Genomic DNA, 26,993 nt, shown 5'->3' with positions numbered 1-26,993 from the left:
ACAATCAGCTGACACCCGGTGGTGCTCGCCCCGCACCACTCGTGTGCGGGCGCGATCGTATCATGCGTAACAGTAAGTAGCTGGCCCTATAGGCCCAGGGCACAGCTAGGTACTATTACTGACAAGGTCGGAAAGGGGTTACAAAGGTCCTTTAGTCTGTTTCAGTAGGCTCCACAATCATGGGGAAGACTGCTGACTTGACAGATGTCCAGAAGGGATGCATTAACACTAAGTAAATGCAAAGTAAATTTTGCATTTCATTTGGAAATCAAGGTCCCAGAGTCTAGAGGGAGAGTGGAGAGGCACACAATCCAAACTGCTTGAGGTCTAGTGTGAAGTTTCCACAATCAGTGATGATTTGGGGAGCCATGTCATGTGCTGGTGTAGGTCCACTGTGTTTTATCAAGACCAAAGTCAGTGCAGCCATCTACCAGGAAATTTTAGAGCACTCCATGCTTCCCTCTGCCGACAAGCACCTGTCCACACTGCCAAAAGTACCAATACCTGGTTTAAAAACAACAGTATCACTGTGCTTGATTGGGCAGCAAACTCGCCTGACCTTAACCCCATAGAGAATCTATGGGGTATTGTCAAGAGGAAGATGAGAGACACCAGACCCAACAATGCAGACGAGCTGAAGGCTGCTATCAAAGCCACCTGGGCTTCCATAACACCTCAGCAGTGCCACAGGCTGATCACCTCCATGCCACGCCGCATTGATGCAGTAATTGATGCAAAAGGAGCCCTGACCAAGTATTGAGTGAATTTACTGAACATACATTTCAGTAGGAAAACATTTCGGATTTTAAAACCATTTTTCAAGCTGTTGTTATAAAGTATTCTAAATTACTGAGATAATGAATTTTGTGTTTTCATTGGCTGTAAGCAATAATCCTCAACATTACCAGAAATAAACACTTGAAATAGATCACTCTGTTTGTAATGACTCTATATAATATATGAGTTTCACTTTTTGTACTGAAGAACTGAAATAAATTAACTTTTTGATGATATTCTAATTTAGTGAGATGCACCTGTAGATAAGCCATAAATATCTGAGATGGAAATACTCCAAAACAAATGTATAACTGTAACATTTAAGCAGATTTTTTTTATGCACACAGAACCTTTTTGGAGGACCAATAAATTTCTGGTCCACTGAACTCATTCCAAAGGCCTCATACACATGGCAGGGAAAAGGCAGGTGGGTCGGCACTCCATATGGTTTTTGTGGTGCACGTGGAGGAAATGCAGATGAAACCAAGTAGGATCCCAGCACTCACATGTGAAATAATTAGCTGTTTATTGGTTTCTTAACATACAAGTCATCAGACGTTTCAGCCCCTCCTGGGCTTTTTTCCAATAAATATTCAATAGATTTTTGAAAAAAGCCCAAGAGGTGCTGAAATGTCTGATAACTTTTATGTTGAGACAACAATAAACAGCTAATTATCTCACATGTGAGTGCTGGGATCCTACCTGGTTTGATCATAAACATGGCAGGTTCTCTGTTGTGTTTCATGGACCTTAGAAGTGAGTTCACCTCTAGCAATAGTCTGAATGGAAAATGACAAAGTTCTCCTCCGGCCCTTTATTTATTTCAATGGCCACAGACTCTAAAAGCCAGAAGAACAAGTTTCTCTGAAAGTATTGGTGTGACTTTTGGTTGTTTATTAATCAAAGTAAGTACTAAAGACAAAGTTGTGTTACTATGGAAGTAACGTACATGTACACAAGGGGAGAGGGCAGTTAATTCTTTGTGTATACAATTGGATGGCCAGACAACTAATAGCAGGTCTCTGTAGCTTACAAAAAGGATTACTGTGACTACAACTGGGGCATAAAATACTGCAGTAACAAATTACACAATACTGATAAGGGAAAGAAGCATTCAAGAGCACATACTAAAATACATCAGGCCCAAGCTTCACTTTCCTGTATATGGAGTTTAATAGCCATTCAAAAATTGCTAAATTTACTTACAAATACAAATACAATTTAGATTTAACACTAGAGATGATCTGGTTAATGCAATACAAATAGAATTCGAATTGCATTTTATGAAATTCACTAGTCTCATAAAATTTGTGTGAAACAGTAAAAGAATGCCGCTGTTTTTTTTTCACATATCGCAGGAGATTGCATCAGTCACAGAAGGTTGACATGACCTCTTGCATGACTGCGCAATCTTCCTTGTAATGCCTTGTAGTTATCATATCACATGATATAGTGCAGGCAATCATGAAGGACTATCATAGCCTGTATAAAAGCCTAGGCAGGGAATGCAGAAGCCATTTTATAGTGACTCTATTGTTGAGCTGTGAGCTCCGACAAACTCTCACTATCCTAAAGACAGGAAGAGAAAGCCCTAAAACATGGAGCAAATACTCTGGTCTGTAATATGTTAAAAACTGCAGCAGTCAAGAAGATGAGTGTAATAGTCTGTGAATAATAAAGATATTCAATTGATAAGTGGAGACAGAGATAGAAGAGGTGCCAATAGCAATGCCAGTATGATTGATCATGATATAGTGTAGCTGGTGTCTGTTCTGCTGCATTTAAGCTACAATTACACATGGTTTCATAATTCCTAATGCACTAGAGGGAAGCAGCAAGAAAGCACAATAGTTTTTACACACAAAAAAATATTAAATCCGTGTCAGACAGTGTGCTTGTCACATGTGACTATACTCAGTATTTGCATTTCTTGTGCAATTATTTTTGTTAAAGGGGGGGAGGATAATTGCTTTTAAAAAATACAAAATATGATTCCCTAAAATTCAGACATTTAACTGTGACCGTCTATCTCTCAACGTGTGCAAGTTGCAAACTATTTTTTTTTTTTTTGCACATCTGTGTTACTAGTCAATTGTGCACTTGCCACACCAATACAGTGCTTTGTTGCAGGTGCTGGCTTTTTGGTCATGTAGCTACCTAGCACTTCTTATTGAGTAATTTTTGGGACAGGGGTTTAATTTTGTTAAAAACAGTCGCCAAGTCACGCCGGCCTCTATGAGACTCGGCAACTCTGATGAGCAGTGTAGTTACTGATGTCACTGCTGTTCAGATCCGCTGAGTCTCACGGGAGCCGGCAACTTTGATTCTGTACTGCAATCATAGGTCACTCCCGGGCATGTCCCATGAGTGATGACGTTACTGAGTTACTGACTTTGTCGCTCGTGAGACATGACCAAGAGTGACCTATGAAGCGTCATTCTCAGAATGACGCTGCATAGGTTGCAGTACTGAATTGGTGGGCATAATGGGAACACCATGGATTACGTCGGAGCTGCAGGGATCATTTTGTAATAATAAATTGGTGAATGAGGGAGTGTTTTTAGTTTTTATTTCTTTACCTCTCTCTTTTTATGTCCTTCAGGTTCCCGTGTATGGACTACTTCGAATTCGGTTGACCATGTCGGAATCCCTGGACTGGATGTTTTTTTTAATAAATTGGTGAAACAGGGCTAGATTCGGGTTTTTTTTTTAAAATAACATTTTTGTGTGTTTTTTTTATTTTAACTTACTAGGTTAGTAAAGGGGGTATCTGATAGACACCTCTCCATTGTTAACCCCTTCGGTTGATACCAGCTAACTTTACAAAGCTGACATTAACCCCATAAAACATTACCCCGATTGCCACCGCACCAGGGCAATCAGGAAGAGCCGGGCCAAGCGCCAGAATTGGCGCATCTCATGTGATGCACCAAATCTGGCGTGGATGCGGGCTTGTATTTTTAGGCGGGGAAGGGCCCAATAACCAGAGACCTTCCCAGCCTAAAAATATAAACCTGATCACAAATGGCTGTGTGGATAATTTTTTGACTGCTTTTTGTTTTATTTAAAAAACTGGGAAAAGTCTATTGATGTTCTATGTTATTAAATGGGCTGTTGGTTACTACTGGGTTAACATCTGTTTTTATGGTGAGGTCACCATTACTAAGACAATATTTGTGGTAAAGAGATTGAAAGGGGTTGGATACAGTTTTAGGAGACCTCACACTGTTCTACACATCTTTTCAGGGCAATTGGATTCACAATGAATAAATTCTTGGAAAAAATTGCCAACCCTGGCAAATCTGAATTTCAAAAGATTAGATTATCTCTATTTAATGCAGATTCAATGTGAATTAAATTGAGGAGAAAATGAAACAATAATTAACTTACAAACAAACTTATAAAATGTGCATTTTGAAAGTTGACATTTTTAATGACAGCATTTTTTCTTTTTGAACTGTGCACTTACCTAATACAGTTTTCCATTTCAACTTTCACTTTATCCTCAAATTCAATTAGCTCCTCTTGTAGATCCCTGTAATTTAAAAAATATAAATGAACTGCAAAACTTACATTAACTCTCCTTTAGACAAATAGATAAACTTCATGTTTAGACAAACAGATAAAGCTATATAACTGAAGCAGAGGTGTGCCTCATAATCAGATGAAGGGACAGGAATAACATTTAAATGTCTCTCCTTCCCCCATATATACCGTATTTTTCGGACTATAAGACGCAATTTTTTCCCCCAAAATGTTTGAGGAAAATGGGGGGTGCATCTTATAGTCCGAATGTTGCTGGGGGGTATATATATACTGTGCTGGGGGGAGCGGTTGCGGCGGAGGAGCGGTGCACAGGAAGCAGCAGCCGCCTGCTGCGGCCTACACTGTCCCCGCTGCTAAAGAAAGTAAATATTCACTGCTCCCCACGCCCATAGGCGTGGGTAGCACTGAATATTCATGCTCCTTAATAGCGGCACACAGTGTATCAGCAGCGCGGCTCCTTCTGCTGCCGGGCGATCGCGTGTGCCCGCTGTTAAAGGGCATAAATATTCACCCCCTCTCTATGCCCATGGGCGTGGGGAGGGGTGAATATTCATGCCCTTTAATAGCGGGCACACGCGATCACCCGGCAGCAGCAGGAGCCGCGCTGCGGCTACGCTGTGTGCCGGCTATTAAGGAGCATGAAGTCACTGCTCCCCGCGCACACATTCCCGGTGTGGGGAGCAGTGACTTCATGCTCCTTAATAGCCGGCACACAGCGTAGCCGCAGCGCGGCTCCTGCTGCTGCCGGGTGATCGCGTGTGCCCGCTATTAAAGGGCATGAATATTCACCCCTCCCCACGCCCATGGGCATAGAGAGGGGGTGAATATTTATGCCCTTTAACAGCGGGCACACGCGATCGCCCGGCAGCAGAAGGAGCCGCGCTGCTGATACACTGTGTGCCGCTATTAAGGAGCATGAAGTCACTGCTCCCCACACCGGGAATGTGTGCGCGGGGAGCAGTGACTTCATGATAATTCATGATAACTTCCGGCAGCTGATCTCTCCTTGTGAGCCGCGCATAGCAGTGACGTCATGCGCGGCTCACATGTAGAGATCAGTGCGGGCAGACAGTTTGCAGAGCTGGAGGAGAGAGAAGAAAGGTTAGGAGTGTTTATTTTTTTATGTGCAGCCTGATGAGGATTAGAGGGACCATGCATACTAGGATAAGGATGAGGGGGCCATACATACCAGGATAAGGATGAGGGGGCCATACATACCAGGGTAAATATGAGGGGTGCCATGCATACCAGCATAAGGATGAGGGGGCCATACATACCAGGATAAGGATGAGGGGCCATGCATACCAGGATAAGGATGAGGGGGCCATGCATACCAGGATAAGGATGAAGGGTGCCATGCATACCAGGATAAGGATGAGGGGTGCCATGCATACCAGGATAGGGATGAGGGGTGCCATGCATACCAGGATAGGGATGAGGGGTGCCATGCATACCAGGATAGGGATGAGGGGTGCCATGCATACTACTATAGGGATGAGGGGTGCCATGCATACCAGGATAAGGATGCGGGGTGCCATGCATATCAGGATGGGGATGGGAGCCACGTATAATAGGAAGGGGGGGCATATCTACCTATTATCAGAATTGGGGGACATTACCCCTATTCCAGTGTCAGCAGCAGACCCGCTCCCCCTTAACAGTGCATCGTGACCACATTTTTTGCTTACATTTTTTTTCTATTTTCCTCCTCTAAAACCTAGGTGCGTCTTATGGTCCGGAGCGTCTTATAGTCCGAAAAATATGGTATTTATCATCATTTAAAGATGATAAACATTAAAGATCTGGGGTTAAACCATGATCCCCATGATCAGTAGTATGTAGTCCTATTTCTACCTCACTAGTACAACTACCATAATGGTCTGTTTACATTGGCCAACCAGTTGGCATTGTAGAACGGCTAATCTGTAAACTTTCACTGATCGGTGATCGTTTGAATGCCTGTTTACACAGTCATACCAGTGAAAAAGATACACATAGGCTGCCATGGTTCCTGGCAGTGTGAGTCCTGTATACATAGGACAATGCGCTTAATGCCAACAATGATGATTTTTGTGCTGCACATAAAATCATTTCACCCAATAAGTGAATGTTTTGGTTGTTCATTGAGTGATCGGCAGCCAGTTTGCAAGATAGTAGTAAAATTAGCGTTTTTAACAATGCTTGTTTATGATTATTTTGCAGTGCAAATGCCCCTTGAGGGGTTTGCATGGAGTGGTGGTAAAGCATACATATATGGGATTTGTTTAAGATTTTTAAATGGGTTGTCCAGGGCTATCTGAAGGATAGGTCATCAAATGTCAGATCAGTAGGTGAGCGACACCAGCGACCCCCACAGTTCATCAGATATTTGCTCCAGCAAATGTAGAGAGTGTACATAGCTGAAAGAGCTACATACATTACTTGTTATGTGGCTGCTTCTGGGTACTACACCTTACTTCTTTACATATCTGTCATATTTCCTACAAGCTTTCTACAAAAGCAAACTGTCAAAAAAGCAACAGCAGAGAGATCTCAAAATTGATCCTATAGCTTTCTATGTAAGCAGTGTTGGTCAGAGGAAAAAACAGTATTGCTCAGTTCAAGCATAAAATACTAATCACAATGCAGCTAGTAGTGCTCCAGAGTGCATGGCCATGCTCATGGTGCTCAAGCATCTAAATTGCATGTTACTTTGCTGTTTTCTGGAAATGTAGCCCACTTTCTTTAAAGAGTACCCGTCATTTTAATTTTTATTTCGTAAATCAGAAACAAAAATGAAAATAAGCAACTTGGTAATATATTTTATAAGAGACATCTGCTTCTTTCTCTCTCAGGACTGATCATTCATTCTCAAAATTCTCAATTCACAGGTAAAATTTGTATTCAGTGAAGACAGAATGTTACATTACTGACATAGTAATGTAGATAGTTGGTACTGAGATTCTATGTAGAAGGGAGGAAAAGCCTCTAGTTCCACCCCCTCCTCCCCTTTACATAGAATCGTAGTAGCACCTGCCAACTCCTATCACAGTAATATCAAAATCTGTCTCCACTGAATACAGATTTTACCAGTAAGTTGAGAATTTTGAAAATGAATGATCAGTCCAGGAAGAGAAAGAAGAAGATTTCTCTGATAAAATATATTACAAAGTTGCTTATTTTCATGTGTACTATTGATTTACGAAAAATAAAAATTAAAATGATGTCTATTCTTTAACCCCTTTCCGGCCCAAGGCGTACTAATAAGTATCTGTGCCCTGGGCCTTATGGGCCAGATACGTATTAGTATGCCTTGGCGATTTCGCCCGCACACAAGCGGTGAGGGCGAGATCGCCGCCGGGTGTCAGCTGATTGTCACAGTTGACACCTGGTGCTATGTGCAGGGAGCAGCCCCGCACCGCTCCCTGCACATTAACCCCCGAATGCGCCGTGCACGACCAAAGTAACTTCTCCCTATGCAGCGCTGGCAGACTGCATAGTATAGGGAGCTGCTGCTCTCTATGCTATACCGCCGATCAGGCTGCAAAAAGTGAAAGGCCCATAGTGGGACAATGTGCAAAAGTAATAAAAATGTCAGAAAGTGAAAAAAAAAAAACCTGAAAAAATAATCAAAAACAAAAAGTTTGTACCCATAAATAAATAATCTTGTGAAAAAAATAAATAAATAAACCAATAAAAGTACACATATTTGGTATCGCCGCGTCCAGAACGACCTGACCTATAAGACTGTCCCACTAGTTCACCCCTTTAGCAAACACAGTAAAAAATAAAAATAAAAAACAAAACTTAAAAAGATGCTTTATCATCATACCGCCAAACAAAAAATGGAATAAAACGCGATCAAAAAGACCAATGTAAATAAAAATGATACTGCTGAAAACTTCATCTTGTCCCAAAAAAAACAAACCGCCATACAGCTCCAACGGCCGAAAAATAAAAAAAGTTAAAGCTCTCAGAATAAACTGATGCAAAAACAATTCTTTTTTCTATAAAATAGTTTTTATTGTGTAAAAGCGCCAAAACATAAAAAAAATAAATGTGGTACCGCTGTAAACGTACTGACCCGAAGAATAAAGCTGCCTTATTAATTTTACCACATGCAGAACGGCATAAAAAAAAAATTCCTGAATTGTTGGTTTTTATTTATTCTGCCTCCCAAAAATCGGAATAGAAAGCGATTAAAATATGTCACGTGCCCGAAAATGGTACCAACAAAAACGTCAACTTGTCCCGCAAAAAACAAGCCATCACATGACTCTGTCGGACGAAATAGGGAAAAATGATAGCTCTCAAAATATGGCGATGCAAAAACTAGTCTTTGCAAAAAAAAGGTTTTTTTAGTGTGTGACAGCTGTCAATCATAAAAACTCGATATGAATCTAGTATCACTGTAATTGCACCAATCCGAAGAATAAAGTCGTCTAATCACTTACACCGTGCGAGGAACGGCGTAAAAATAAACTCTAGGGTTAGGGTTGTGCTAAGGTTAGGGTTGTGCTAGGGTTAGGGCTAGGGTTGTGCTATGGTTAGGGTTGTGCTAGGGTTAGAGTTGGGCAAGGGTTAGGGTTGGGTTAGGGTTAAGGTTGGGCTAGGGTTGTGCTATGGTTAGGGTTGTGCTAGGGTTAAGGTAAGGGTTGGGCTAGGGTTAGGGTTGGGATAGGGTTAGGGTTGGGCTAGGGTTAGGTTAGGGTTGGGGTTGTATTAGGGTTAGGCTTGTGTTGGGGTTGGGATTTTTTCAGAAGTAAAGGAAAAAAAATTATGACGATATGGCGACTAATGTTGAGCGCAAGTGCTCGCTACTTGAGTTTGCATCGGGTGCTCGGGAATGCACAGATTATAGCGGGTGCTCGAGTGACATGCTCGAGTCTCCGTCCCAAATGTTTTGCAGCTGTTATACAGCCAAAAATACCTTGCTGGATTGCCTGCCATTCACGAGCGATCCCCACATGTTTTTTTTTGGGTGTCTAATAACCGTGAAACATGCGGGCGGAGACTCGAGCATGTCACTTGAGCACTCGCGATACTTGGTGCATACCCGAGTACCCGATGCAAACTCAAGTAGAGATCACTTGCACTCAAGAATAATGACAACTTATTCAATATGATGACCCAATGTTATAAAATTCTGTGTCGTACCTCTGGGTTCAAAATGTTCACTATACCCCTTGATAAAATCCTTGAGGGGTCTAGTTTCCAAAATGGTGTCACTTGTGGGGGGTTTCCACTGCCAAGGCACATCAGGGGTTCCCCAAACGTAACATGGCATCCGCTAATTATTCAAACAAATTTTGCTTTCAAAAAGTCAAATGGCGCTCCTTCCCTTCCGAACCCAGCCGTGCGCCCAAACAGTGGTTTTCCCCCACACATGGAGTATCGGCTTACTCAGGAGAAGTTGCAGAACAAATTGCATGGTGCAATTTCTCCTATTACCCTTATGAAAATGCAAAATTGGAGGCTGAAAAACATTATTGTTGGAAAAATGTGAAAATTTTATTTTTACGGCTCAATGTCATAAACTTCTGTGATGCACCTGGGGGTTCAGGGTGCTCACCACACATCTAGATAAGTTCCCTGTGGGGTCTAGTTTCCAAAATGGGGTCACATGTGGGGGGTTTCCACTGTTTAGGAATATCAGGGGCTCCCCAAACGCAACATGGCGTCCGCTAATTATTCAAGCAAATTTTACATTCAAAAAGTCAAATGGCGCTCCTTCCCTTCTGAACCCAGCCGTGCGCCCAAACAGTGGTTTTCCCCCACATATGAGGTATTGGCTTACTCAGGAGAAATTGCACAACACATTGCATGGTGCAATTTCTCCAGTTACCCTTATGAAAATGCAAAATTGGAGGCTGAAAAACATTTTTGTTGGAAAAATGTGAAAAATTTATTTTTACGGGTCAATGTTATAAACTTCTGTGAAGCACCTGGGGCTTCAAGGTGCTCATCACAATCTAGATACGTTCCCTGGGGGGGTCTAGTTTCCAAAATGGGGTCACTTGTGGGGGGTTTCCACTGTTTAGGCACATCAGGAGCTCCCCAAACGCAACATGGCATCCGTTAATTATTCAAGCAAATTTTACATTCAAAAAGTCAAATGGTGCTCCTTCCCTTCCGAACCCTGCCGTGCGCCCAAACAGTGATTTTCCCCCACATATTGTGTATCAGCGTGCTCAGTAGGAATTGCACAACAAATTTTGGGTTCATTTTTTAATGATACCCTTGCAAAAATAAAAAAATTGGGGTCTAAAGTAAAATTTTTGTGAAAAAAAATAAATGTTCATTTTTTTCTTACACATTCCAAAAATTCCTGTGAAGCACCTTAAGGGTTAATAAACTTCTTGAATGTGGTTTTGAGCACCTTGAGGGGTGCAGTTTTTAGAATGGTGTCACTTTTGGGTATTTTCTGTCATAAAGGCCCCTCAAAGTCACTTCAAATGTGATGTGGTCCATAAAAAATGGTTTTGTAAATTTTGTTGTAAAAATGAGAAATCGCTGGTCAATTTTTAACCCTTATAGCTCCCTAACGAAAAAAATTTTGGTTCCAAAATTGTGCTGATATAAAGTATACATGTGGGAAATGTTATTTATTAACTATTTTGTGTGACATATCTCTCTAATTTAAGGACATGGAAATTCAAAGTTTGAAAATTGCAAAATTTTCGCCAAATTTCCGTTTTTTTCACAAATAAGCGCAAGTGATGTCGAAGTAATTTTACCACTATCATGAAGTACAATATGTCACGAATAAACACTCTCAGAATCAGTGGGATCCGTTGAAGCGTTCCAGAGGTATTACCTCATAAAGTGACAGTGGTCAGAATTGTAAAAATTGGCCTGGACCCTCGGGGGTAAAGGGGTTAAATGTTCGTTGTTTTGTTTCATTACAGAGAATGATGGCATATCGCTACCAGCTATTGACCCTGCAGGAAACTGTAGTGTACCCCAATTTACATAGATGGAGCTGGGCTATGGCCCTGACAAAGAGTGTGTAGGAGCTAAAGCAGCACTTCAGAGCTTTAAATGTCAAGACGGGTTGGGATCCAAACCATAGTGATATGCCAAATTGTCAAATATTAAAAATGTTGCATCCTCACCTTATCTTGCTATGGAAGTGATGGATACTACTATCTACTGTTTCTTGTTTACTCCTAATTCTCTCCAGTTGGGATTTTTTAACTGTAACCTTCAGTTTTTGTCTTGTGTAATCTCCAACATATAGACTATTCAGTGATTGTCTAAGTATTGATTGGTATGCTGGTAAAGTCTCAATATCAGAAGGGTCTCTCAGAACACAATCATCCAAGATGCGTATAGACGTTTGTCGCTTCAATGATGTTTTATATCTATTACTTTCAGCCAAAGGATTTCCCTGTTAGAAAACAAAGAGAAATTTGTCAAAAAATACGTATTATGCTTCCTTGGTGGAAATAAAATCACACCAATGCAATTAACATAATGAGGGAAATTTACTATACTGTTATTTTGCAGTGTAACTTTCTTGACTAGACAATTTTGTTACTTTTGTCATTTTTAATCAAGTCCCAGCCAGGTCTGTAAACTTTTTGAAAAGTGTATTGAGGCTCACTATGATGGGGCATGGCTGAGCGCCACCGACAAAATAATTTACATCACAAGAATGGAGTAAATGACGACAGAAATATTGTTCAGTTCCTAACTAGAGCAAATATCTTGAAGTGCACAACACCTTAAAGATTTGTTAAATTCAGTTACAGGTACACACATCTTAATGAATTTAGCTCCTCTTTAGCCACAACACTTTTCATCAAGACTGGTGTACAAAACAACAAACTTGATGAATTGGGGCCATAGCAAATAATTTATTGAGGTTATTGGTCAATTTCATTACACTGCGCAATAACTTTGAAGCAATTTATATTATAAAGAAAATCCTTAAAATAGGTTGCCGCGATGAGTACATGACATGATGCCATCATGGATGACAAATCAAGGTGTCAGAATGGAAACATTAAAACAGAAGGTAAGATAATTACATAATTTATTTTGAAGTATGAATGTGTTTTCTCTAAAAAATATGAAAACTGTTTTTTACATTTTTCTAATGACTTATTACTATTGGTTAAGCTCAGATGATGAAGGCTTTAAAGTGAGTTGGTCAGCACAGTATGACTGTTCAAACCAAGAACAGGTGCTCGGTGCACCCTTGGCATGGCCAAACATTTAAGTGCACCTTCCTACCTACTTGTTTTCTATCTTCCATCTAGCTCTGCTCTTCTCTGGTTCTATAAAGCCAGCGCTGTCATTCAAAGAAGAGGGTGGGGTAGAGATAGAGGGAAAACATGTGTTTCGCCATACCAAGGGTGCACCTGGCGCATGTACTAGGCTTAAACAGTTATTCTTTGCTGAAAGGCTCCCTTTAAATTATGAAAAAGTAAAACAATGGTATATTGTGAAAATGTATCGCAGTGTTGAACATTTGTGGATATCATAACATATTGAAGTACACTTACTTTCAATTTCAATTCACTGAGATGCTTGAGTCCACCCAATAATTGTACAGTTTCTAATAAGGAACTGATATTGTTATAAGAGGCGTTAAGAACAATAAGTGTTAATGAAGAAGCAAGAGGAAGAAGGCTGGTGATCTCATTGTGTTGAACAGATAGTTCATAAAGTTTAGGAAGATTCTGAATTCCATCAAGAGAATATAACTGTTAAAAGAACAAAAACAACAGTATATGTTTATATAATTTAATATACTATAGGCAGATATAAAAAAAGGGATAGAGATGGCAGAACAGAAAAGTATCAGTTTACATCTGAATTTTAAAGTGCTGCGGAATATGTTGGCGCTATAGAAGTAAAAATTATTATTATAGTAAATCATGTACCAGATCAACATGCAATGAATTAGGAATCCCTGTCATTGAATTCTGCGTGTAAAATACAAAACATTCATTGCAGTAGACTGGGAAAAAATGTACGGTAATTATTCTACATTTCCAAGAATTTTGAAAAATGTAATTATCTTGGTTTAAAAATGTGTCATCTCATCATGGTAGTCTAACCTGTTTGAACCTAGATGGAACGCTATTCCATGGCTAATAACCATCATGCAAGAATTTTAACCCTTTCTCAGCCAGGGGTTTTTCAACATTTTCTCAACCGGTAGCCAGGACACTTTTCAAATTTTGACATTTACAAATGAAACCTAAATTACAAAATAGAATGTTGATGCTAAACCTCTATAAATATACATTTTAGCACCTGGCACATTTTAAAATGCCACTCAGCACTTTGTACACAAAGGCAACTTTATGCTATTTTGCGTCAAAATTAATTTTAGTTACATACAATTTGCATAAAAATTTATATCAGTGGCTACAAGTATGACCAAAACAGAAAACTGGATACATAACACCTCTTTAAGATAAAAGTTTACCATGTGCCGAGTCCATATATACCAATTACTGATATGTCTACATTCTGCATATCTTTATAAAATCATCAGAGCTGGAGAGTCCAAACATTTTTATGCTGGAAAACTTAAAATGTTTGTAAAATGCCTAAAATATCACCAAGGTGCTGGCATGTTTTTTGTTTATGCGATATTTATTGCATTTTACATTAATAGTAGGTTTATGTTGATATGTTTTAAATTTATTAAATCAGATCAGGGTATGCTATGTTAATAAAATTTGGTTATTTAATATATCACCGCATCCTACCTACTGTGTTCCGGGAGCGCATACTACCTGGAGAATAATTACATATGTCAGATCCTGAAATTTACAAAACATTTGGAAAAAATTAATAGTTAACATTTCCTTTCTGTATACTTTCTATCTACGTAGATTTGTAAATGTCCATATCTTTTTGGGGGACATTGGATGGCTTCTAAGTTTAGGAGCAACTTTTTTAAATTTTCAACTTTCAAAAAACTTATTTTTTTAGGGGTCGATTCGGTTCTCAAGTGCCTTTGAAGGTCATATATATTAGAAGTCTCCCTCTACAAATCACAATATTTTAAAAAGTGCACACCATATTGTACTCAAGATAGTATTTAGAAAGCTTGTTAAACCTTCATGGACTTCTACATGAACTACTACAAAGTGAAATGAAAACAAATAAAAATGTAATTTTTTACACTAAAATGAACTTTTAGTCTTAGATTTTTCTGACCACAAAGAAAGAAAAAACAACCCTATAATTTGTTACCCAGTTTATCCCGAAATCTCTTCCTATTAGTGATGAATTCCACTGTATTTGCATATGAAAAGGGAAAGGAAAGATCACCATTCAAAAGGGAAGGAGTACTATTTTTCTGGAATGGTAAGGAGGTCCCATGTCACACTCGCAAAGTCCCAGAAGTACAAGAACAGCAGAAATGCCAAACAAGTGACCCCATATTGGAAACGACAATCCTCAAGAGACATATCTAAGGGTATAGTGAGCACTATGACCCCACAGGTGTTTTATAATTATTTTATTGCACTGGGCTACAAAAAAGAAAAATTACAATTAAAAAGTATACACTTGTGGTTGTGGTTGTACACTACTATTTTGGTATTTGTGCTATTGGAGCATAAATTTTGCAGGAACATATTTCGGCTGCAATATGGCATTTGACGAGCCCCAGAGGTAACAGTACACTGGAAGCTCAACGGAAGTGACCATATTTTGGAAACTACACCCCTCAAGGAATTTAGGGGTGTAGTGAACATTTCTACCTTACAGGTGTTTCACAAATTGCTTTACCTTTGGCCTGTGAAATTTTTCATTTTTACCAGAGGTAATAAGAAAAAAAAAGTACCACAAATTCCGTAATTTGTTTGGGCACATGACAGAGCTCAGAACCGTTGGCATTTGGAGTGCAAATTTTTCCGGAATAGTTATCTGTTGACGTGTTGTATTTTCAGCTCCCCGTAGGTATTAGTACAGAGTAAATCACACAGAAATGAACATATTTTGGAAACCATAACCTTCAAAGTATTTATCAACAAGCGTAATGACTATTTTGACTCCAAAAGAAATTAATATGCAGCAGGTGGCAAAAAATGCTAATTTTAGTATTTTTCCTAACTAGGCTTTATTATTTTAAAGAGTTGACTGTGTAGTATATGTGACAAATTCACTTTATTCATTATGATTACAAAAATATCTGAATGCTTTTATTTATGTTTTACAATGTTTACAAAGTTTAAACAATAAAAATACTTTGAATAAAAACAAAAATATTTTTGGGTCATCATATATATTCTGGAAACCATAACTTTTATATATTTCAATTTAAGGTGCAGTGTGAGGGCATATTTTTTGAAGGAAGAGCTGCAGTTTTTATTGCTACCACTTTGCAGTATACACTGGATAAGTCAGTTATCTCTTTTTACTCCACCTATCCTGAAACAAGTTAACATAAAAACACCAATTCTGAACTTTTTATTTTATTTTATGATGTTCATTGGGCAGGACGTAAGATGCTCTTTTTATAGAGTTGGGTCGTTACTGTTAGAACCCTCCTGTTTGTTTTTTCCATCTTGTGTTTTGCGGTCACGTGACCATCTGCCTTTATATTCCAGCTCCGCCCTTGTGGCTGTGCTGGACTTCAGTGTTTGACTGTTTCTCTAGCCTGGTGCTTCGGTGCCTTTCTCTGTCAAGTTCGCTTGGTCCTCTGGAACCTCTAGTACATTTTTGTCAGTTTGTCTTTTTGTGTTCTGCAACAACTTCTCTGTTTAGAAGGTGTCCCATTTTTCTCCCAGTCCTTAGTTCTTTTAGGGACCCCTCCCTTAATTCTATAGGTCTTCGTTCAGACTAGCCGAGGACTAAGGCGGGTCTGTTCACTAGGAACAGGCAGCCAGCTACATCGTAGGGATTCAGCTTAGTCTTACTGTAGGGACAGCTTTCCCCTATCTTTCCTTAGTACATGTTGTAGATCAAAACAGTAAGTCCAGACTAAAAAAAAACTAAAAGGAAAGAAATTCGGGGATCAGTATGGTTTCCGTCCAGGATTTGGCTCAACGCTTGCAGGGATTGTCTCTGGAGGTGTCCGAGCTTCAGCAACACGTGAGTAGCTGTTCTGGGGCGCATTTTGTCGAACCCAAGGTAGGACTGCCTGATGTTTTTTATGGTAAACAGCAAGATTTTTTTTCCTTTAAAATGCTTGTGTGTTATATTTTCGTTTGAGACCAAGGTCCTCTGGGAATGAATCACAGAGCATTGGTTTTATTATGTCACTTTTGCGCAATAAACCACAGGGGTGGGCCTTTTCTCTCCAGTATAATGATCTGTGTTTAAGGTCTGTTGAAGAATTTTTTTCTGCTATGGGGCTATTATATGACGATCCTGATCTAATCTCATCTGCTGAATCAAAACTCAGGCGTTTGAATCAGGGGTCAGATGATGTTGAAAATTATTGCACACACTTCAGGAGATGGGCTTCAGAAATTAAGTGGAATGATCCTGCGCTGAGATGTTTATTTCTTGCTGGTCTGAGTGAAAGGGTTAAGGATTTGCTAATTGCATTCCCTGCACCTGAGACTCTGCAGGATGCTATGCAGTTAGCTGTTCGTATAGACAGGAGACTGAGGTGCAGGTTCAATGAGGTAAAGACTCCTGTAATGTCAGTTCCTAGTCCCCAGAAAATCTGCTCTGACGGCGGAGAACCGATGGAGGTTGGGGCGATGTCACTCCGCTCTCAGGAAAGAGACCGGAGGTTTACCGAGGGATTGTGTCTTTATTGTGGTAAAGCTGACCATTTGATTAAGTATTGTTAGCGTCGTTTAAGTAAAGAAAAGAAAAAGGTCAGTTACGCCAGTATAGCTTGTTTACGCTCTGCAGGAGTATTTCTTTCTGGGAGTACTACTTTGCAGGGAGATTTGATTGAATTTCAGGTATTTGTGGATTGTGGTTCAACACTTAATGTGATTGATAAAGGGTTTTTGGAAAACCTTAAATTGAAATCCAAACCTTTGTCATCACCTATTTCTGTGATTGCAATTGATAACACTCCTTTGAAATGTATTACTCACAAGACTGCTGCATTTCCCCTCACTATCAATGGAGTTCACCAAGAAATTTTGGACTTGGTTGTTTTACCCTCTCCAGTTGTTCTAGGATTGCCTTGGTTAAAACTGCACAATCCTTTATTGGACTGGTCTACTAATGTGATTAAGTCTTGGTTTCCGAAGTGCTATGATAAATGTTGTAATGGTCACATTGCGGCTGTGGAAAAAGGAGAATTACCGGTACCTATTCAAGATTTTTGGAGGGTTTTTTCGGAGGAGGAGTCGCAAGTTTTACCTCCTCATAGGGATTATGATTGCGCCATTTAGTTTGTTCCTGGAGCTACTCTTCTCAAGAGTCGCTTGTTTAATCTGACTATCCCTGAAAGAAAGGCCTTGGAGGAGTACATACAGACTAGCCTGGCTGCTGGTCACATTAGACCTTCTAAGTCGCCAGTGGCAGTTGGATTTTTCTTTGTTAAAAAAAAGGACGGCGGTTTACGTCCATGTCTGGATTTTCGTGAAATTAATAAGATTACCGAACGCAATTCCTACCCATTGCCGTTAATTCCTGACTTGTTTAACCAATTAGCGGGGGCCAAGTGGTTCTCCAAAATTGATCTCCGGGGGGCATACAATTTGTTACAAGTGAAGGAGGGTGATGAATGGAAAACTGCTTTTAACACTCTGGTAGGTCATTTTGAGAATCTGGTGATGCCTTTTGGTCTTACCAATGCACCAGCATTTTTTTAGAACCTTATTAATGACATCCTGAGACCTTTGATTGGTAAGAATGTGGTTGTGTATTTGGATGACATTTTGATTTACTCACCAGATCTAGAGTCCCATTGGCAGAGTGTACGTGAAGTTTTGCAGTTATTGAGTGATAATTCACTCTTTGCTAAGCTGGAGAAATGTGAGTTCGCTGTGCAGAAAATTAGTTTTTTGGGCTACATTGTCTCCAGCGAGGGCTTTGAGATGGACCCTGTGAAGGTTCAGGCTGTGCAGGAATGGCCTAGGCCTATTGGTTTGAAATCTATACAGAGATTTTTGGGTTTTGCCAATTATTACAGGAAATTAATTAAGAATTTTTCTGTAATTGTTAAACCTCTAACCGATCTCACCAGGAAAGGTGCGAATACGGCCCAGTGGACTACTGAGGCCATTGAAGCATTTGAGTATCTCAAAGAGAGGTTCAGTTCTGCCCCTATCCTTATGCAGCCTGATGAGACCAAGCCTTTTTTGGTCTAGGTCGATGCATCATCAGTGGGGGTCGGAGCAGTTTTGTCTCAGGAGGACAAGGGTGGAGTACATCCTTGTGCCTTCTTTTCTAAAAAATTTTTGGAAACCGAACTGAATTATGATGTTGGAAATCGGGAGTTGCTGGCTATTAAACTTGCGTTTGAACATTGGCGTCATTTTTTGGAAGGCGCTAGATTTCCTATTCAGGTTTTCACAGATCATAAGAATTTGATCTATTTGGATGCTGCCAAGCACTTGAATGCCCATCAAGCTAGGTGAGAACTTTTTTTTTTCTCGGTTTCATTTTTCTGTTACCTATATCTGTGGTACTAAGAATGTTAAAGCCGATGCTTTATCTCACAGCTTCTCTCCTACGGTCGGTGCCGAGGAGGAGGAGAGCATTTTACAGAAAGGAGTTGTGGTGGCGGCATTGGACTCCGTTTTGGAGAATGGGATTCTGAAAGCTCAAGATGATGCTCCTTCTAACACTCCCTATGGGAGGTTTTTCATGCCTAGAGCCTTTAGGAGAGATTTGTTTGTGGAGTGTCATGACTCTCGGTTGGCAGGTCATCCAGGAATTTCGGAGACTAAGAGACTTATCAGTCGCAGTTTTTGGTGGCCTGGATGGCAGAAGGAAGTCATCAAGTGGGTGCATTATTGTACGGTGTGTGCTAGGTCAAAGGCTTCACATACTCCTGCTGCGGGGTTACTTTGCCCTCTGGAGGTTCCTAGTGCACCTTGGACGCATCTCACAATGGATTTTATTACTGATCTTCCTGTGTCCGAGGGTTTTACTGTCATCTGGGTGGTCGTGGACCGTTTTAGTAAGATGTGTCATTTGGTTCCATTTATTAAGTTGCCCTGCGCCAAACCACTCGCTAAGTCGTTTGTTAAGGAGATTGTCAAGCTCCATGGCGTTCCCACGGATATTGTTTCTGATAGAGGACCTCAGTTTGTGGCTCGCTTTTGGCGTGCTTTTTGTGACAGGTTGGGAGTCCATTTGTCATTTTCGTCTGGTTATCATCCTGAGTCTAATGGACCGACTGAAAGAAAGAACCAGGATGTTGAACAGTTTTTGTGTCGTTTTGTGGCGGACAATCAAGAGGTGTGGTCTGAGTTTCTGCCTCTCGCAGAATTTGCTCTTAACAATCATACATCCTCCTCTGCTGGGTGTTCTACTTTTTTTGTTGTACTGGGAGACATCCGTCTTTTGGTTCATTCTCCAAATTGGGGTCAGCGGTGCCGGAGGAGGAGAATTTTTCCAGTGATTTGGAGAGAGTTTGGACTAATGTACGTTGCAACCTTCAAGAGGCTAACAAGAAGTCCAAGAAGTATTTTGACAGGAAACGTAAGGAGGTTTTGTTTACTGTGGGTGACATGGTTTGGTTGTCCTCGAAGAACCTGCGGTTGAGGATTCCCTCTAAAAAGCTGGGTCCTAAGTTTGTGGGTCCATTTAAAGTGCTTCAGGTTGTTAACCCATCTGCTGTTAGGTTGGATGTCCCTACTTCCTGGAAGATTAATCCTGTGTTTCATGTTTCCTTGTTGAAAAAGGCTGATGTATCTGATGGGGACGCCACTGTCACAGTTCCTCCTGTTGTGGAAGACGGCGAATATGAAATTTCTCGTATCTTGAATTCTAGATGGCATAGAGGGAGATTACAGTATCTTATCTCCTGGAAGGATTTCGGTCCCTAAGACAACTCCTGGGTAAGGACGGATGATGTCTCTGCTACTAGGCTTGTTAAAGCTTTCCACAGGAGGTTTCCGGATAGGTCTGGGCCTGGAGGATCCGGAGGATCCTCATAAAAGAGGGGGTACTGTTAGAACCCTCCTGTTTGTTTTTTCCATCTTGTGTTTTGCGGTCACGTGACCATCTGCCTTTATATTCCAGCTCCGCCCTTGTGGCTGTGCTGGACTTCAGTGTTTGACTGTTTCTCTAGCCTGGTGCTTCGGTGCCTTTCTCTGTCAAGTTCGCTTGGTCCTCTGGGACCTCTAGTACACTTTTGTCAGTTTGTCTTTTTGTGTTCTGCAACAACTTCTCTGTTAAGGAGGTGTCCCATTTTTCTCCCAGTCCTTAGTTCTTTTAGGGACCCCTCCCTTAATTCTATAGGTCTTCGTTCAGACTAGCCGAGGACTAAGGCGGGTCTGTTCACTAGGAACAGGCAGCCCGCTACATCATAGGGATTCAGCTTAGTCTTACTGTAGGGACAGCTTTCCCCTTTCTTTAGTACATGTTGCAGATCATAACAGTTACTGACATGGTAATACAGAATGTTTGTTTTTTTTCACTACTTTTTAACTACAAATTCCAATTTCTCAAATAAAATAATATAATATAATGTTTTTATGTGTCACCAATTTGCAACAGACGTAACCGTTTTATTTTTTCGTTGATGGAGCTGTGTGAGGGTTCTTTTTTAATGCGCAACCAATTCAAGCTTATATTGCCACGGTTTTAAAATTCAAGAGAAGTTGGCTTTTTATACAAGATATTTAAAAAGAATGATCATAAAATAGCAATATTTTTTCAGCAATGGGAGTGTATGATGGTCTTGTATTTCACAGGATTAAAGACATTGCCAACTACTTGAGCATTGAAGACCTTTCCTTTGGATAGGTCATCAATGTCTGATCGCTTGGGGTCCGTCACCTCCGTCGATCAACTGTTATCTTTATCGGCCGAAATACTTGCGGAGCTGCTCTGTCTTCTGATAGTGACCAAGGTAGGGTACTACACATCCACCTCCTATTCAAATCAATAAGAGGCGGATGTGTAGTACCATGTGGCAGTCACTATCAGAAGACGGCCAACTTTGCAAGTGAGTACTCCCGGCTGGCGGCTGCCGAGACCGATAACAGCTGATTGGCAGGGATGCCAAAAAAAGGAGTGGAATGTACACAGATAAAAAGATATAGGATGTATGACCTTAGCAGGGAGATGTTGGATGTCCAGGATTTTTAAAAATAGACACAAAGTAGGGTATGGCTTAAAATTCAAATATAACTTAGACTCACCTGCTATAACTTAGACTCACCTGCTAATTGCATCACTACTTCAGTGCTATTTCATCCCTCTTTGTGATCTGCTCGGTATTGATGTGTACTCAGGTGATCATCACATTCAAACAGTTCACAGAAACCAAAGGTCTCATTGGTGTAGCAGTGGAGTTAACAGGTGGGTAAAGTTATTTTATTTTCTAATGCAATTTCCTTCTTTGTGCCAACTTTTAAAAAACAGAACAATCCGAAGATTTTGGGGGAAAAAATCAGTGCAGTGTACACTGTATATACAGTGGATATAAAAAGTCTATAAACCACTGCTAAAATACCAGGTTTTTGTCATGTAAAAAAATAGATTATGGGTGACATTAAAGGTTTTTGAAATGCCTGAAAAAGATTTGAACACTTCTGAAATAATTCATCTTGGTATGATTTTTTTACATGACAAAAACATGGCACTTTATCAGAGGCATGACTTTTTATATCCAATGTAGACTTTTCCTACCTCCTTTGTGCTTGAAAAGCCAGCATCAACATCTCCATACAGCCTGTGACGTATTAGTACGCACAGGCTGTAATCCCCCGGTTCAGTGAGGGCTCCGGTGGTGAGCTCGCACTGGACCGAGCACATGTCAGCTGATTATTACAGCTGACATGTGCCTGCAACAGCCGCGGGTGGAATCGCGATCCACCCGCGGCTGTTAACATCTTAAATGCCGCTGTCAATCTCCGATAGCGGCATTTAAAGCGCGCTTCCGGGAAACGCGTCCTAAGCCCCGCCCATTGGCGACCCCGTCACGTGATCGCGGGTCACTGATGGGCGGGCATGACAACCCAGGGTCTGCAGCAGACGCCTGCGGTTGTCATGAGCTGGTCGCTATGAGCGCCACCTAGTGGTCGGCGCTCATAGCACAGGACCATTTCTGCTGCATACAGGGGATCTGCTGATCCCCTGTATGTAGCAGAGGCGATCGGACAGTTGCTGCTTCTAGTCTCCTATGGAGACTATAGAAGCATGCAAAAACTGAAAAAAAAAAGTTTTTAAAAATATTAAAAAAATTAAAAAAATATAAAAGTTTAAATCACCCCCCTTTTGCCCCATTCAAAATAAAATAATAAAAAAAAAAACCTACATAGACATATTTGGTATCGCTGCGTTCAGAATCGCCCGATCTATCAATATAAAAAAATAATTAATCCGATCGGTAAACGGAATAACAAGAAAATAAATCTAAATGCCAGAATTACGTTTTTTGGTCGCCACAAAATTGAAATAAAATGCAATAACGAGCGATAAAAACATTGGATCTACCCCAAAATGTTATCAATAAAAACGTCAGCCCGGCGCACAAAAAATAAGCCCTCACCCAGCCCCAGATCGCGAAAAATGGAGACACTACGGGTCTTAGAAAATGGCGCTATTTTTATTTTATTTTTTTTACCAAAATTTAGAATTTTGTTTCACCACTTAAATAAAAAAGAACCTATACATGTTTGGTGTCTACGAACTTGTAATGACCTGGAGAATAAGAATGGCAGGTCAGTTTTAGCATTCAGTGAACGTGGTAAAAAAAAAAAAAAACAACTGTGGTATTGCACTTTTTTTGCAATTTCAACGCACTTGAAATTTTTTTCCCGTTTTCCCGTACACGATATGGTAAAACTAGTAATTGCGTTGAAAAGTACAACTCGTCCCGCAAAAAATAAGCCCTCACATGGCCATATTGACCAAAAAATAAAAACGCTATGGCTCTGGGAACAAGGGGAGCAAAAAACGAAAATCCAAAAACGAAAAATCCCAAGGTTGCGAAAGGGTTAATAAGACATTAAGTAGTCCATGAGAGCTACAAAGCTTCACAATTATTACCATAGTATGGGTCACCGTTGTTTAGGTGTCTGCTATTTCAGCCTATTTCAAACAAACATCAGTGACAGATGTCTGTACTTCAGAATGATTTTCTATTCTGATATTTGTTGTTCCAATGTTCAAGTGAAAATTTAAGTGTGGTTGACATTTAAAAGTGGAACATACCGGTATTTATCTTACATCACTGCAAAGTTCAAAAAATATTTGCTTTGCAAATGTGCGGCTTTACTACAATTGTAAACTTTATGCAGTTTAGGGAAATTGACCTTAATCTTAGTATTTGTCCCAACTCGCCAGCTCAATAAATGTACTTTCAAAATGTTGTCATACTTTTGGAATGGATGTCTCTCTTTTGTAGAGGGACATAAAAGCCATTATACAGTATATATGTAAAAGAATAACTAGTGAGGCACTCATCTAATTAACCTCTGTTCTCCAAGAACAGTACAAACACCATAATGATAAAACACTTTTTGCAAATGGAAAAAGGTCATATATCTTAAAGGGAATTTCAGTTTTTTTGTAGTAAACCCTACATACCATTCATCAAAGTAAATGGAACAACATATTGCATTAGCCATATGTGGTAGCAAATGATGATAAAATAGAAAATAAAAAACACAAATCGATGTTCATGACAACCTCTTCATGGCATTGCTCACAAGGTCCCTAGGCCACTCTCCAGCTATTATTGAGTCTAGGACAATAGTGGGACTCATTGCTGAAAAAGATAGACCTCAATTTTAGCCTCCATTACTCCTTTTCAAGCCCCAGTCTTCACCTTGAGACCATATGAATATCGGCATGAAGAGGCCTTCATGAGGGAATGTCACACGGGTCATACTCCTGAGATTATGTCATAAGGGGAGGTATAATTTGTCTGGGACATCAGCAATTGCAAAGGAAGCTGCGAGCAGCAGATCTTGATGATTTGCACACTCAAGTACATTCAGTGCAGCAGAACATTCCTCAGTCAACTATTCATAACCGCATTGATAACATTAGTCTATATAAAAAAATACACATGCACTCACGATTTAAACATAAATATGATTATATTAGATCATATGATATGATTGAAAAGATCATAAAATGCAGCAAAGTCAATGCATTAAAATTACATTGGATTTGGGGGTACTCCCAACGCAAGATAGATAATGCTAGCTTTTCTCAATCAGCACTACATGTGAAAGGAAAACAGTGACTACAAAATGCTAATATTTGAGTTTAGCTTGGAACATTTCCCCCCAATGCATACTTCTTATAAAAGCCAGCAGGTTACATCTTTAAAAAAAAAACAATTAAAAAGTTGTGAAAATAATAAACATAGGAGCAATGAATTACCATCTATCAAAGGATGGAGACCACTTACCCCAACACACAAATTGCCTTGGCTTTTTCAATTCTTGTGCTTGCGAATTCCATAATTCCACAACTTTTCCTTCTTGGTGTATCAGCCATTTCCCTAATGCTGTGTCTTTCTGAGGAAAACTGGCAGTAGGCAGGAGACTGATTTCTTTGCCCTGTCTGCAGCAGAACTCTGAAAGTTCCCCAAGCCAAAACTGAACAGATCAGCAGGAAACTGATCTGTGTTCTCTACTAGATTATTAGTAGATTTATTATGATCATGCATTTCTTCAGGATGGCACACAGTGTGAGCAACAATATTTGCTGAGTACTTTTCCATTAATTTCTAGGTTTAGTGCTCCATTAACAACTTGGCAACACCCTCAGTGGATGTGCGCACTAAATGTATAGAACAGGCTCATAACACATTTTGGGTGTGTTATACAGCTGGCGCCCAACTGTAACTGCTAAAATTAGAGCTAATAGTTCAACACTTTAGATGCTACTATCAAATGTCAAAACAGCATTTAGGTGGTTGGATGTACGTTAAGTCCCGTTCATCACCTATCACCAACCAAAATGTTACAATACTTCTATGCTTGAGGAACAAAAAATATACAGTACGCAGCACCATGCTGACGCTATGGGGCCAGTGAGTCTTGAGGACCCAGTGCCAAGCAAAATTGTCTCCCATCCCCGCGTGCTGTCAAAATTTCAAGGGTATCTGCATCCCCAAGTTGCAGTACTGTTGAATAGAATGGTATAACAGGGAGTCATCAGCTCCCTGCTGCACCATTTAGCCTGAGAGTCAGAGTCTTAATGCAGCAGGAGAGATGACATCACTAGATTGCGACTGCTGTATGTAGCCTCAGTCCACACAGTGCACACACTGGGGGGAAAGTGGCAAAGTGAGCAATTTTATAACATACTCTATGTATATAGTGGGCGAGAACATGTTGATGAGAGAGGGGCATTTAGGACTTTAGCTATAGGACCCCATGGTTTTTATGTATGTTTGTGCCTATCATAAATCCATGCAAGGTCATAAATCTTAATATACAATTAAATATAGATTAAAATAATCAAACATAAATAAATTCATATATAACACACAGGTGAGAGTATATATTAACCCCTTCACCCCGAAGCCTGTTTTAGCCTTCCTGACCAGGCCAATTTTTTCAATTCTAACCAGTGTCACTTTATGAGGTAATAACTCTGGAACACTTCAACGGATCCCAGTGATTCTGAGATTATTTTTTCGTGACATATTGTATTTCATGTTAGTGGTAAAATTTATTTGATACGACTTGAGTTTATTTGTGGAAATATCGGAAATTTGGCAAAAAGTTTGAAAATTTTGCTGTTTTCAAACTTTTTTTTTATGCTCTTAAACCAAAGAGTAACAAAAAGAGTTAATAAATATCATTTCCCACTTATCTACTTTACATTAGCATAATTTTTTAAACATAATTTTCTTAGTTAGGAAGTTAGAAGGGTTAAAAGTTTATCAGCAATTTCTCATTTTTCCAAAAAATTTTTACAAAACCATTTTTTAGGGACCTCACTTTATTTGAAGTGTCACCATTTATGTGACAGATAATACCCAAAAGTGACACCATTCTAAAAACTGCACCAATCAAAGTGCTCAAAATCACATTCAAGAAGTGTATTAACCTTTCATGTGCTTCAAAGGAATAAAAGCAATGTAGAGGGAAAAAATGAAAATTGTATTTTTTCCCACAGAAATATGACTTTAGCCCCAAATTTTGCATTTTAACAGGAGAAAATGCTCCATACATTCATTTGTTGTGCAATTTCTCCTGAGTATGCCGATTTATCATATGTACTGGAAAACTACTGTTTGGGTGCCCTGCAGGGCTCGGAAGGGAAGGAGCACTGTTTAACTTTTTGAATGCAAAATTGACTGGAATCGATAGTGGATGCCATGTCGCATTTGGAGAGCCCCTGATGTGCCTAAACAGTGGAAACCCCCTACAAGTGATCCCATTTTGGAACCTAGACTCCTCAAGGAACTTATCTAGAGGTGTCGTGAGCACCAGAAACCCACAGTTGCTTCACAGAATTTTACAATGTTGAACCGTGAAAATGAAAAAAATTATTCTTCCAACAAAAATGTTGATTTAGCCCCAATTTTTTTCATTTTCCCAAGGGTAGCAGGAGAAAATGGACCCCAAAATTTCTTGTGCAATTTCTCCTGAGTACGACGATAC

General features: G+C 39.9%; 1 protein-coding gene across 1 annotated transcript in view; it reads right to left on the bottom strand.

Annotated features, from left to right (window-relative positions):
• LOC141165106 (uncharacterized) overlaps positions 1-26,993 on the bottom strand; it is a 196,685-nt gene that overhangs the window by 83,353 nt on the left and 86,339 nt on the right. Inside the window, exons 6-8 of the mRNA XM_073650747.1 lie at positions 12,813-13,013; positions 11,418-11,692; positions 4,247-4,312 (exon numbers count right to left, since the gene is read on the bottom strand). Coding sequence (XP_073506848.1) covers positions 4,247-4,312; positions 11,418-11,692; positions 12,813-13,013 — 542 coding nt within the window. The remainder of the gene's footprint in view (positions 1-4,246; positions 4,313-11,417; positions 11,693-12,812; positions 13,014-26,993) is intronic.

Source organism: Phyllobates terribilis, unplaced genomic scaffold, assembly GCF_046119375.1.
Source record: "Phyllobates terribilis strain yellow unplaced genomic scaffold, ASM4611937v1 Scaffold_11__3_contigs__length_659146591, whole genome shotgun sequence".
In the NCBI taxonomy this organism is placed as follows: domain Eukaryota; kingdom Metazoa; phylum Chordata; class Amphibia; order Anura; family Dendrobatidae; genus Phyllobates; species Phyllobates terribilis.
Note: the sequence above shows the minus strand (reverse complement) of the source record. Positions and strands in the feature narration are given on the sequence as shown.